Source organism: Mercenaria mercenaria, chromosome 15 (assembly GCF_021730395.1).
Source record: "Mercenaria mercenaria strain notata chromosome 15, MADL_Memer_1, whole genome shotgun sequence".
Lineage (NCBI taxonomy): Eukaryota > Metazoa > Mollusca > Bivalvia > Venerida > Veneridae > Mercenaria > Mercenaria mercenaria.
This window is the reverse complement of record NC_069375.1, coordinates 22,839,198-22,854,103: the sequence shown is the minus strand read 5'-3', so window position 1 is coordinate 22,854,103 and position 14,906 is coordinate 22,839,198. Positions and strand designations below refer to the sequence as shown.

General features: G+C 33.9%; 1 protein-coding gene across 3 annotated transcripts in view; it reads left to right on the top strand.

Moving 5' to 3' along the window:
- LOC123548345 (neurogenic locus notch homolog protein 1-like) overlaps positions 1–4,861 on the top strand; it is a 39,009-nt gene extending 34,148 nt beyond the window's left edge. For all 3 annotated transcript variants that reach the window (XM_045335541.2, XM_053524772.1, XM_045335550.2), the window contains exons 8-10: positions 1,277–1,522; positions 1,707–1,904; positions 2,299–4,861. In XM_045335541.2, coding sequence (XP_045191476.2) covers positions 1,277–1,522; positions 1,707–1,904; positions 2,299–2,504 — 650 coding nt within the window. In that variant the 3' untranslated portion in view covers positions 2,505–4,861. The remainder of the gene's footprint in view (positions 1–1,276; positions 1,523–1,706; positions 1,905–2,298) is intronic.
- Positions 4,862–14,906: the final 10,045 nt, after the last annotated feature.

Below are 14,906 nucleotides of genomic sequence, written 5' to 3'. Positions count from 1 at the left end.
GCAACGGCCATATGTCATATATCAACAGTAACAGCAAACATATATCAGATATCAACAGTAACAACAACCATATGTCATACATCAAGAGTAACAACAACATATATCATATATCAACAGTAATACTATAGTATAACAGATATCAACAGTAACAACAACCATATATTAGATGTCAAAAGTAACAACAACCATATGTCACATATCAACAGTAACACTATGATATAACAGATATCAACAGTAACAACAATCATGTGTTATATATCAACTGTAACACAATAACAATGTATTACATATCAACAGTGGCAACGACCATATGTCATATATCAACAGTAACAGCAAACATATATCAGATATCAACAGCAACAACATCCATATATCAGATATCAAATGTAACGACAACCAATTATCATATAACAACAGTAACAAAATACATAATTCAGATATCAGCAGTAACAACAATCATATAACAGCTATCACTAGTTTCGTCTAACCCCCTTTGATTGTGACCCTCTTAACTTCGTTGTCATTTTAAAATCCCTAAGTCACTGCAGATCTACCTAAAACATGAGCTTTTCGGAGAAAACGACCAAAGTACAAAAGTAGGCCACATCGCCAAATGAGTTTTCCTCTCCAAAATGCGTTATATCAGAAGTATAAAATCACATGAATAAATTTTGCATTACTTCGAAATTCCAAAAATAACCAAATATACGCCATATTAAGCTCGATTATACGAAGAATATGAATATCTATTCCACACACCCAAACTTTAAATAGATTGATTTAATCATCACCCACATCATAGGACACAGAAGACAAGGTCCATAACTCTTGTACCAGTAGTTTTCAGGATAACTGTTGATGCATCATATCATCATCACATTATATGACACATTGTCTATAACTCGGGCACGAATAATTCATGGATGATGTTAACTTTTGATGCACTTTCACCCTTTTTTCAGATGTTACTAAAAGCATTTAACTTATACTAAACTAGTTGTACATCTTCACCCACATCAATTTACAAAAGGTCAGTAATTGTTTACAAGTATTGCATGAAATATGCCCACCAATAATTTTATTTGAAATATTCTGATGTACTGAAAGACGTATTCTTTGATGTTCACTTTCAGAGACACCATGAGTGGAGTTTAAGTATAACAGAATCAAGAGCTAGCTTATCCATTCAAGATAAACGCTATGCGTTATTGATTAAAGATTTCATTATATAACTTTGCATGTTGCTAGTTGGTCAAATCAAAATTTTCTTTTGCAGATATTCAGCCACCAGTGCTGACTGGATGCAGTGAAGATGTCCATATAAATGCTACAGACCATACTGTACAATACAGTTGGACCGAACCAACATTTACAGACCCTAGGGGCTCTGACTTAAATATTGTCTCTAACTACCCAAGTTCAGAATTTACCTTTCCTTGGGGAGATTACACTGTACAATATGTAGCAACAAAGACGTCTAATGGATTACAAACTGAATGTTCATTCCAGATCAAAGTGAGGCGTAAGTTTGGTTATTGGTAGAAAAAGCTTAAAACGAAAATTTGTAACAACTAAAATACGTGTACATCTGAATGATTCTTTCTTAATATGTGTTTTACAGTATACGCACGGATTACTGTATATTCCGATGTACTATGTTTATAACAAACAATCCTCATGTGCATATATTTTTGTTTTGTCAATAGCAACACCATGTGAGGAACTCAATGTCCCTGTTAATGGAGCACGGTTATGTAACGGCTGGAAGACGGATTATGGCAGATTCTGTATGATTATGTGTCAGCAAAACTACACAATTGGTCCCTCCCAGAGTTATTACACATGGCACGTGTGTGGCGCCTCTGGTAATTGGATCGCCGCAAGTCCAGTCCCTGACTGTGAAGGTAACTGAATCTTCATGAATATAACAAGGAGGCCAAAGAGGCTGTATAAGTGCTCAACTTGTACATTTTCATTCAGTTATTTGAAAAACTCAGATAAAACATTTTTATGAATGGAAACCGTGGTACAAATATTGTAATCAAGCAGAAAGAAATGTTCTTACTTAAAAAGTATTCATTGCTTGGGGGAAACTTGTCACAGAATTTAAATATATGTCTTCATATCAATTGAGAGAAAGGATATTATCTCCCGTTAAAACCTATACAATATGGTTATAAAATTGAAATGAACAATTGTCTCTAATATTTGTTATGCAGTTATAACTTCGGGAAAAGGGAGAATTGTATAAACAATCTCTTAAATCATAACTATTTATTGCTGTTTATCTATTTATAGTTCCGGTGACGTATGAGTACGAAGATGAATATTATCACCCGGAATATGCTGGCTATGTATATTCGTCTTCATGTGAGGACGATGCCACCAGAAACACATTACAGACACTGTACATAGATTATCTGAAAGGAACAGACGGATTTTCGTCCTTTTGCTCAACCTATGAAAGTGAATGTATGAAAGAAAATGTTGATGTCAAGTGTTGAATCGATACGCAATCCATCTACGAATATGTTAAGAAAAGAAATGGTTTGCATCCAGCAGAATTCATTTTCAGACTGCACATTAAACGTAATTTAATTTATATGTTATTTTTCTCATACATTTATGGAAAGCTTAACGTTTTAGGATGGGACACCAGTGGGTTGATTAATTACACAGTTTGAAGTTAAAGTTTAAAACAATCTGGATTTAATAATAATTAAAATGCCTCAGCTAATGCTGCTGATTTATCATTATTACATGCATCTATACATGAAAATGGGGACTATGTATGTAAAGGTATGTTGGAACTTAGAATTGGACTTTTCCTAAAACGACTGTTCTGCTAATGCTTTTATTTCTTCACCAATCATATTTTGACAGACTGTGTATGTGATTTTAAAGTATGGTCAAGTATGGTTATAGGTAATCGAATCAGTCGGTTTAAATGTACACGCTAGCACCTTCATTGTGTATCAAATTGTAATCATATTTTCATATGTGTATACTACATTGTAAAAATATCAAGTTATAGTTTGATTATGTGTCATGTTAGAATCATAAGCCCTTGACTTATCATGCCACATTTTGTTATGTTTACACTATAACACCAGTTCGTAATCAACCTAAATGAACTTTGAAAATTTGTACCCGAAATATCTCAAGCAAGTTTGATCCTATGCCATTGAAAAGTTTTGTATTTCTCTAAAATTAACGCTATAACGCTATCATTTCTTCATCAATCATAGTTTAATTCACACAGAATGTGAATTTCCATAATTGATACAGTTATTGTAAGATAATCCCCAGCTTTAAAAAATCTTTATATATATTCAACATTATAGTCTTGATATATTTCAAAATTACATCTGTAGAAGTTATATAAAAGCATTGACTTTACAGTTGTACATTTAACTTTACAGTTATAAAACGACTTCAAAAACAGTTCGAAAAAAATAACAGCTGTGCAAAGCAAGTTACAGCTATAAAAATCAAAATATTTACAGCAGAAAATATGTCTACAAGGTACAGCTGTTGAAATGTTAAAGGTTTTGAAAAATGGTGCATTATTTTAGTGAACGAAAGCAGACTTACTAAATCTTTATTCTCTTAAATAGACCACAGTTACTACAAAACAGACTAGATTAATGACATAGGTAGGAATATGTTTACAGTTTAGCAATTGTAATTATTGCAAGAGATCATAAAAATCCCTTTGTCATGGAAACACATTACGATCATGTAATTATTACCAGCTTAAAATGTTTTTGTAATTACGTGATGCCTCCTTCGTAAAAATTTCAATATTTAGTTGTGGTGTCTCTCTGAAACAAATTCCGCTAAAATACGCTAAAGATGGTGACAATACTCAAACCTTCCTAAAAATATCTACCGCTGTAGATGTCAGATATTGAAGTTTTATAGCTGTAACTTTTGCCTGTATTTTAAAAACTTATTTTTGAAATCTGAATGGTCTCGACTTTTGCACTTGTAATTTAAAATGCATGTCTTTAACAGGCGTTTACAACGGTAAACAGATCCTTATTTCACAAAGGACGTGTCCTTGATGTAGCAACATTGTTTTATTTCATTACTAATCCGCTATAAATACATACATACACTAATATAAATCTGGTTAAGCTGACCTCGCTCCGAAATTACCAGAGTTACCTGTTTGCCATGATTCGAGGACTGTGTCTATTTCATTTCTAATGTACTTTAATTTATGATATTGGAGGGCATATTTAAGGCTAGCCCAGCCGCTTAGCTCATTAGGGAGAGCGTATAACTACAAATCACGGGGTCGTGAGTTCGATCCCCGGGCATATGTTTTCCGTGACGATTTGATAAAAGACATAGAGTTTTAAATAATTCGTCCTCACCTATGATTCATTTGGAGAAGGTGGCAGTTACTTGCGGAGAACAGGTTTGTACTGGTACAGAATTCAGGAACACTGGTTAGAGTAATTGCCTGTCGTTGCACAACTGAAGTACTGTTAAAAATGGTGTTAAACCCAAAACAAACAAATATAACACGTTAATAAAATGAGTAGCGCAAAAAGATATCCAAAACTTAGTGTTACTCTAACTGTATAGAAAAGGAAGATGTACACAGCTAATGAAAGCAACATAATAAGATGTAAAGAAAAGTTATGTATCTTATCATATTTTTGACCTCCAGCTGTACCTGGGCGGTGCCCCACTGTGCTGTTTTTTTTTTCTTGCTTATTTGTTCTTGCTTGTTTGTAGTTTTTGTAAATATATAGTCAGATATAAAAAAAAATATTCTCAGTTTTCAATATAACAGTAATACATATATATTGAATTTGAAAGTTTTATGTAATATAATAACAAAATACGACCCCCTTATCTGTATTTACTGAAAATTCCACCCTCTCCTCATCACCCTTGATATATAACACCTGTCAGCAGCCTTGAATTACTCTTACCTAAGTTTTGCTGAGTCGGACTGGGTGATTCAATAATGTTTGATGACAGGACTTTAATATATACTCTATTTAAATTCAGGAATTATTCAAATATCTTTCATTAGGAACTTTAATATTATCTCACCACTGTATCTATATTAAGCTACATTTAGATTTAGTTCTAACTGACAAAAATCAGCTTATCTTTTCCGGTCGTTACACCATATCCATATGACGACCATAACACAACCAAGTAAAATTACAACAGACTCGGTCTTTTAGGTTCTTTCATAAGAGGCAATGAAATATGAAGCAGGCCGAACTCTGTTATACAGACCCATTAAGTGAACTCCATGACACAATACATCATAACAGAGTAAAAACTTGGATGAAATAAATTTGAGACGCATCTTACCACCAAATGGTCTGCTTACTATTTTTATTCTTTTAATAACGCTAATTTTAATTTTAATACATAAAGTCATTTTTTTTTTTTGTAAGTTTTAATATGCTGCTCACTTTTAATTTTTGTTAAGCTGAATCTTTACCCTGGAAATACAGAAAATGAATTTTTTGGTGGTGGCGGAATCTGTTTTGGAGAGGGTGGGAGGAGAGTGATGGCGGTTAAACGGATGTATGCTTTTATAAGCTATATTACTGAGACGTTGTTCTTTTCAGCGCTGAATAATATTTTCATCATTATTGAATAGAATTTTTATTTATTTTTCTTGGAAAATTAGGTAAAGTCATTGAACTATACCTAATATATATACATAATTACAGGCAATGCAAATCCGTGTTCAATATGCTTTTTATCGCATGAAATTCAAATGGTTGATTTACTACGTGCTTCTGTTTATGAGATTTTCAATTTACTGTTTAATGCCGTTCGTTACTAGATCTACTCGTTGTAACATTTTATTGTCTAGTTCATATCACATAAAGCCAATATTAATGCTGTAATTGAACGTATAGGTTCTTCTGAGTGAATGTCCTAGACATGTGGGCAGTGCGGACGAAAACACTATTGTTTTTTTTTCTATTTTTTTTGTGGGAAAACAGTTATCATAAACAATCAGAGCCTCACAAAGCAAAATCATAAAATATAATTTCTTTGTTCGCTGGTTTCTTAAAATCAAATTATTCAATTCACTGAAACGTTTCACTCAAACGACATAAACAAATTGTACCAAATGGTAACAAACACGACGCCTATTCTCTCACGTAAGTTTGAGCCTGATCCGTTGATCAGTACTGGGCAATATACAGCATTCTGTAAAATTTCAAAGGGGCATAACACCTAAACCGGTCACATTACGTTCACGTCCTGACGATATGCGCAAGTGACGATATGGCCATCAAGAAATTTCAACCGCCTAGGTAGCCCAGGGGAAGAGCGCCCGCTTCGAGTGCGGGAGGTCGTGGGTTCGATCCCTGGCCGCGTCATACCAAAGACGTAAAAATGGTACTAGTAGCTTCCTCGCTTGGCACTCAACATTAAGAGGACTGGTCAGCCCGATGTCAGTATAATATGACTCGGTGGAGTATCATGTCACGTGTATACGGCGTGATATTCCAGTGAGGCAACACTATAAAGTTGGGCATTGTGCTCACTGCTACAAGTAGACACCGTCGTTTATATGCCTGAAAAATGGTTGAAAAAGACGTTAAACCCGAAAATACACACACACACGCATACACACGCACACTCTCTCTATAAAATTTCAGTGTCAAACATAAACAGGGCATGTTACCTTCATATCCTGATAATATGCGCAAGTTCATCTTCTGTAAATTATGATCTGATCCCTTGAAAACTGAAGAAGGAGTTTTTCCGACAAAGATTTCGGGACTAACGGAGGGACAAAGCGGCAACTATTTGTCCGTTTATGTTTTTGTGTGTAGCTATAGGAAAACATTAAATGTAAAGTTGACATTTTTCTTCTTCTCATAAACAACACCCATTAGCTTTCCGGTATAGCTTTCTTTTGGTCTATTGAGAAATTTTCAAGAAGCTTAATTATTTTAAAATTGTACTGAGGTACAGAGGGGACATTGTGTGGATATTTTAACCTTTATCTCATGAGAACGAGATAAAATAAGGAACACTCGAATCTTGAAAAACAGATGTCCTGGCTCATTGCCAAGAGATATAAAAAGAAGAAAAAGACAAGACAAAAAAGAGCCATAAGGATACAACATTATTTCATGATGGAAAACACGTGACAACTGATCATATTCAGAGTACTACTGTCTGTAGTCCATGATTTTCTGCTTTTTCTTTACCATGAAACAGCTAACGTAGAGCGTTACACAGACTATACAGATAGTTAGATAGTTAGTTTAATTTTTGGTCTTATGCCGTTTATTTAACTGTATTTCAGTTTTGTAGTGGCATTAAGTATCTTTTGAGTATGTACCAGAATCAGATTATAAGGATTTCAGGCGCAATGTCTTCTGTCAAATCATTAAATGAGCGCATACGCCTCACACGGGATTCGAACTGGCAATTTCTCAATTTATAGCCTTGTGCCCTGCATATTGGTATATCCAGGCGATCTTAAAACTTAACGAACCATTATATACCTGACATTCAAAGGCACTTATATTCGACATTTGGTACAAATATGTGGTTCCACTGTCGTACTCAAAACAAGACAAAATATTTGTGCAGTTTGTTTACTCTAACATATGTAGATGGACAGCAAGTAAAATGTTACGAAACAAGCAATTACATTGTCGTCAAAACAATAATGGAATTGTCACGTTCAAAGAAAGCGCCAACTTCTCATACTGTAATCCTGTAGTGCTGTATTCGTGAATGCATACATCATGAGAATCAAGACAAAGAAAAAACAACATCTAAACAACAAAGACAGAACAAACGTAGCTGGGCAACGTCTTAGAACGGCCATTGTTGGGAGGTATGGCCAGTTAATGAACGTACTAGTGAGGAGGCTGTGATTCAGTCAGAGTGAGAGAAGATATTGGCCGCATGAATTTTTCAAAGGAAAATCAAACTAAATGTAGTTCGAGATGTGTTTAAATGAAAAAGCTACAAAGAAGATATAACGATGGTGACAGGAAAAGTTCTTTACTATGGCAACAGTATTATTCGAACCGAAATATAGGACGCATTTGTCTATCACTCTCACGACAAAAACCCAACTGGAACCCCACTGATATGATCAAATGTCATATATTTTTCTTTATTTAAAAGACATGTCAACGCATATTTATATACAATATTTGATATTATATATAGTGTAACTTCAGAAAACCGAACACCCTCGGGACAAGAAGAAAAAAATCTGTTGTTTTGAAGTTTCCGGTATTTGAATTACGGAGTGTTTTGGACAAATACAACTGCAAACCATAAGTCGTTCTCTGCGATTTACAGCAAGTTCAGACTCACAAATTATTTTAATTTTGTCCTGTAGGAACAGTTCAGTTGTACGATGTTTCTACTTTAGTCATTTTAGTCATGGAATTGATGAAGATTTCGTAAAAATGCCGTGATTTTAAAAGGTTCACTCATTTTATGTCCCCTTCGACGAAGAAGGGGTATATTGTTTTGCAGATGTCTGTCGTTCGATCAGTCCGTCCGTATACCAATCGGTTTCCGGATGATAACTCAAGAACGATTGTACCTAGGATCGTGAAAGTTAATAGAGAGGTTGGTCATGACCAGCAGATGAACCCTATTGATTTTGAGATTAGTAGGTCAAAGGTCAGGGTCACAGTGACCCGGAACAGTTAAACAGTTTTCGGATTATAACTCAGGAACGCTTGGGCCTAGGATCATAAAAGTTGATAAGATGGTTAATCATTCCCAGCAGATGACTTCTATTGAATCTGAGGACAGTTGTCAAAGGTCAAGGTCACAGTGATCAGGAACAGTTAAACGGTTTCCGGACGATAACTTGAGAACGCTTAGGCCTAGGATCACGAAACTTAATAGGGAGGTTGTTCATGAACAGCAAATGACCCCTATTGAGATTAATAGGTCAAAGGTCAAGGTCGTAGTGACCCGAAAAAGTAAAACCGTTTCCGGACGATAACTTGAGAACGCTTGGGCCTATGATCATAAATCTTAAAAGGCAGGTTGATCATGACCAGCAGATGACCCCTATTCATTTTGAGGTCAGTAGGCTAAATGTCACGGTCATATTGACCCAGAAGAGTAGAATTTTTCTTTTCTTTTGCCAGATAACTAGAGAATGAGTTGGTTTACGATCACATTTGATACGGAGGTCACTTATGACTGGTAAATGACCCATAATTATTGATTTGAGGTCAGTACGTCAAATGTCCAGTACACAGTGACCAAATAATTTCTGTTTCTTGTGCAGTTACTGAATGCATCAAGGGGACCATTTCGTGTTCTACGAGCTCTTGTTTTACATACCTTCGTCCAGCTTTGAAAAATGCGACAGTTTAAGAAACTGTTTGACCAATTAATCAACTGATCAATACATTGTCCGAAGTTAAATCTTCATGCTGGCAAATTAATATCTTAACTAAATGCTGGCTTTAAATTATACCACAATTAGGATCAAAAGTCCATGTAAACGTCAAAATTTATATTATATCTTATATTTAGTCTTTATTATAGTGTACATACAATACAGGTACATAAAATAATTAACCTATATAAAACATCAGTACACAGTCATTCAATACATTAGAATTATAAGAAACCTTTGATAGTGTATACTACACTATGTCTATCACTCACATATACATATAATTACAGTGATAAAACCAAGATGTTGTTGTTAATCGTTAATTAAAAATCTAATAAAACTACGACCTAAAATTACATTGAAGCTCAATAAAAGTAACTGTCCATATGACAGCACACTCGACTTTTCTCCGTGCTTGGCTCTGAAATAAAGCATTGCCATTAAAAGGGGCTTAACTCACTCAAACATATGATCAGAGCTATGGGATTGTCTCTCTTGGTGTAGACTTTGATAGTAAATAACTATTTTAAGTCTCAAGCCAACAGCTATGGATAGTAACAGAGATATTAGACTTTATCAAAAAAAATAACCAAAACATTAAAAGTTAAAAAGGGGCATAACTCAAAATTCAATCAGAGTTATGGAGATGATTGTTTCTCCTGATGTAGACTATGATAGTAAATGTTTCTCCTGACGTAGACTATGATAGTAAGTTCCAATTCAAAAGCTTTGACAGTAACAGAGATATTTGCCTTTATCAAAAACATTAACCAAACAATCTAAGTTATAAACGAGCATAACCCTGCCATAATTCAAATCAGAGTTATGGGGATTGTTTTACCTTGTGTAGACTTTGATAGTAAATAACTACTTTAATATTCATTTACAAAAGATAGACATTTACAAAAAAAAAATTAAAAGAGACATAACTCTGTCAAAGTTCAAATCAGAGTAATGGGGATTGTTTCTCCTGGTGTAAACTTTGATAGTAAATAACTATTTTAAGTTTCAAATCAATAGCTTAGATAGTAACAGAGACATTTGACTTTATCAAGAACTTGAACCAACGGCGACGGTGACGCCACGGCGAGTGCAATAGCTATACTTTTTCTTCGAAAGGTCGAGCTAAAAAGAAAAATGAGATGCGGATCCCTAATCTAAAATGCGCCGAAAAATAAGAAGCTTAAAGCTCAGTTACAAAATAAAATCACAATATAGAAAGATCTAAGACCAAATGTCACCTTAGTAAGATCATAAGAAACCGGATTAGCAGCAACCTCTTGTAATATACAAAGTATCATACATGTTAAAATACAAAGCTGTATGGACATAATTTACCTAGATAAAACATTCTTCTATTTAAAATGTTATAAAAGGTTTTGACACTTAATCTAATTAACCTGGAATCACTGAGAAATAGTTTCAACTTATCCTTATCTGAAAATGTTAAAAAATCTGGTTCGACTTCTGTTACTTTTTGCGTTTACTGCAAACGTATATCATCATACAAACTACATTTTAATAGTACATGGCATTCTGTTTCTATGTTATTACAAAACGGACATTTACGCTGTTCAACTGCAAGGTACTCATACCTCCCAGTCTCTATCCGTGATGGGGCTACGCCGCTAAGGAACTTACTTAAAGCTGACCTGTGAATGGGTGGGGGTGATAAATTAGCTTACAATATTGTTCTACAACAAAATCTGTTTTAAATGTACAGTATTTTTCTTAACTTATTTAGACCTTTACCGTTAGGACTATCTCGTCTGTTTATTGCCGTTTTCCATTCTGTTACACAATTTTCCATCAATTTACTAACAACACTGTTTATAATTGTATGTTTTGATACAGGATCTTTTATATCAGCAAAATTTTCTAAATTTAAATTACGTAATTGTTTATTAACAATGTAATACCAATTTTTACAAGATCTATTTGACTTTTCATAAGCCCACACTGCTATTGTTTTGTTTAATCGAGAAGAAGAAGTATTACATAGACGAGCCCAGAAATTACAGATACTTTTCCACTGCACAACTGGAAGTGGTTTCCAGGCCATTTCCTCCATCAATACGGCATTTGGTATGTATTTTCCAACACCCTAGAAAAAATCTCATCGCACGGTTTTGTACCGCATTGATACAGGAAAATGAACTACAACCCCAAAAGAGGCCCCATAACTTATCACAGGCCATACAAGAGTATCATACAACTTTGTAAATACATCGTAGGGCACGCTACCTATCAATTTGGATTTGGCTATCAATCCTAGTGCACGACTAGTACTCTGGGCTACTGCTTTTGCAGATACATTATAATCAAGATGCTCATCAAAGAACTATTCCAAGATAACTTATACTTTTTAACGATATTCAACTGATTATTCCCACATAAAAATAACTTATCAGTACATTGTACCGACGGAGGACGAAAGTGCATGATATTGCATTTGCATGAGTAAATGCTCATATGATTTGTATTACACATTAATCAGACAATATATTTAGTAATGTCTGTAAGTCATCGGCATTCTCTGCTAGCAAAACAATATCATCTGCATATAAAAGAATGCAGACTTTCTGTAACCAAAAGCAATTCCTATATCAAAACTTTTAAGGTATAAAATGAGGTCATTGATGTATAGGCAAAGTTGAGGAGATACAGCCCTGTATAAGGCCCATATTTACTTCAAACCAATCAGCACAAAAAGTATTTACTCTTACACAAGAAGTAACAGATGAATAAAGATATTTAACAGCTTTTACAATTTTACCACATATAGCAGAATCATACAATCTATTCCATAATTTGTATCTGTTAATAAAATCATACGCTTTACTAAAATCAATAAAAGCTGTGAAGGTTGACAGTTTGGTTTTCTTTCTAGTATCTATTATGCTTGTAAGTGATGACATATTGGTCAATGGTACTGCGATTCATACGGAATCCACCCTGTTCATCTTCAAATTACCATTACTTTCTACCAAAGAACTTAACCTATCATTTAAAATACTGCAATAGCGTTTGTAAACAACTGAAGCTAATGATATACCCCTGTACGAAAGAGGATCCCTTGGGTCTAACCCAGACAACTTTGATATTGGATTAATTGCACACTTGCCCCATATAGAGCGGACAGTATCATTTTCAAAACAAATGTTAAAAAGAGTTTGCAGAAATAATATTGCACAATCATGTTTTAAAACTTCAGCATGTATATAATTAAATTTAAGCCGCTAAACATTTCTTTAACGAAAAACCAATATCTAATTATCAAGATCTTCGGTGATGTTTGATCCTTTGATAGACAGGTTGTGATTCTAATGCGTGTCAAAATAATCTGCCGCCGCTAATTGAAGAAGAAAAAATGGAATCACAGGTGAAATTTTCTCGAAGGCACAGATTTGCTTTCGAACAAATGTTTACCTGTTCGTGTCGGATGGGTTTTGGAAGTAAAATTGTATTTAAAAAAGTCATTTTTGTTCCGATATTTACGATTTATGTAGAAAATAGAAAGGGGAAAATCGGGACCGAGAAAATCGTCCGATTTTCAGAATTTTCCGGTTTTTGGAAGGTCCAGTATTCAGAGTTTCCACTGTATTAACATCTTTATGAAACTGAACAATTACAATAAAACATTAATTGTAATCGTGTTGTCATTGCACATAATACTATATAAAAAAATGATATTCATCAACTATTCTTAACAAAGAAATAAATATTTTACTTAGGATACTATTACAAACACTTAAAATGCAAAATTTGCGAACAAAGACATTTCCAGCGATCCAGAACTCCTTTTACAGTTAGAATTACGGATGTTTTTTGTTTATTTTGTTGTTTTTTTTATTTAACGTCGCACCGACACATGAAAGGTCATATGGCGGCTTAGAATTACGGATGTATGATGTAGTCAAAATGTTTAAGAAATTTTAATCATTGTCTGGGGAGTTTCAAATATGAGTGTTATGTGGATAGCTCTTTTTGGACTACTTACACGGTATAAATTAATTAATACTTTTATCTATTCATATTTTAGTTATTATTTTTTTATTTATTTGCATATTCATATTATTCTTTTTCTTTCTTTCTCCATTTATTACTAAATTTTCACACATAAGAACTTCAGTATTTAATTTGATGAAAATATTCTATATTTATGTCTTTTTAATATGTTGAAAATTTTGGGAGTCCGGAATGAGTAAGCGAAGGGAAAAGTGATCCTATGTATCTAAGGACGATGGAACAGAACATACATCGGCTACATGTTATTATAATTAAGGGGAAAATAACAAAGATACCGTACTAGTTACATTCTAATCTCCGTTGATTAATAAGTGTATATGTAACAGCTGAGTAGCCTAAAATCTTAGAAAATAGCGTTATTTAAAAAGCTTATGAATTTATCAACTGAAATCAATATCTTTTCTTCGGTGGTATGTTTAGGACACGTTCGAAATAAAAATGTCGTGCACTCGAGATGAAATGTCGTGCGCTCGAGATAACATGTCATGCCTTCGAGATAGGATCTCGAGCGGTCGAGGTGTCTACAATCGTGCCATCGGGATCTGATTTCTAGAACTGGAGATAAAATGCCATGCGCTCGAGATATGATGTGAAATTAGATGTCGTTTGGTAACGAAAGAGATGTTTTACTATGTCAACTATCATGACTTAAATATAATGTTGGTAGTTGTAAAATGGTCAGAAACTGGTACTTACATCTTGGCTTCATCTAAAACGAAAAAAATAACGCAATGCACCACAAGCAATAAAATTGGATTAATATAAATTATGCCTCACAACTGCAGTCACAAGGCCACTATGATACCCTCCAACCACAAGGTTGTCATAAATATTAATGGTATGTACGTTCCTGGTACATTTAAGAGCACTTTCAACTGATTTATCGTTTAACCATGTAATGTTTCTAATAATTCTGCATTATTGTCAATTATGCAAGAGAAAGACGTCATTTTCCCTTTTTGAAAATGTTTAGAAAATTTCGTCTAGGTAAACTTTCAACTTTTAAAAGACGACTTTCGAAGAAATCCAATACTCACCTTACTGCTTGACTTCGGTGTCATGTGTAACACTGCTTCATTTTGGGTACTTATGACGCAATGTCAGGTCAATGATAAATCAGCAACAACCCCCCTACACAGATAAATAAATAACGGAGGACAACGGTGCCTACTTTTAAGCAGAAAATATTTTTTAGACAATTGAAATACATTTATGGCTGATTTTTGATTGAACAATAATGTTTTACAGCAATCTAAAATGTTTGATACATCAGTTTAACAACAATTGATATATTAGTGCAACGGACTACATGCGATATAGGTTCTTAATTCGTTTTTATTTTTCAATACACATGGAAAATGAAGTTAACTCTCAACTTTGAATATTTAGTGCATATTAAATAAAAAGTACAATGTTAGATTTTTTTCTTTATTATTTAAGATTTAATGCTACTCGTTTGCGAAATCGAGTGTTTTAGAATTGA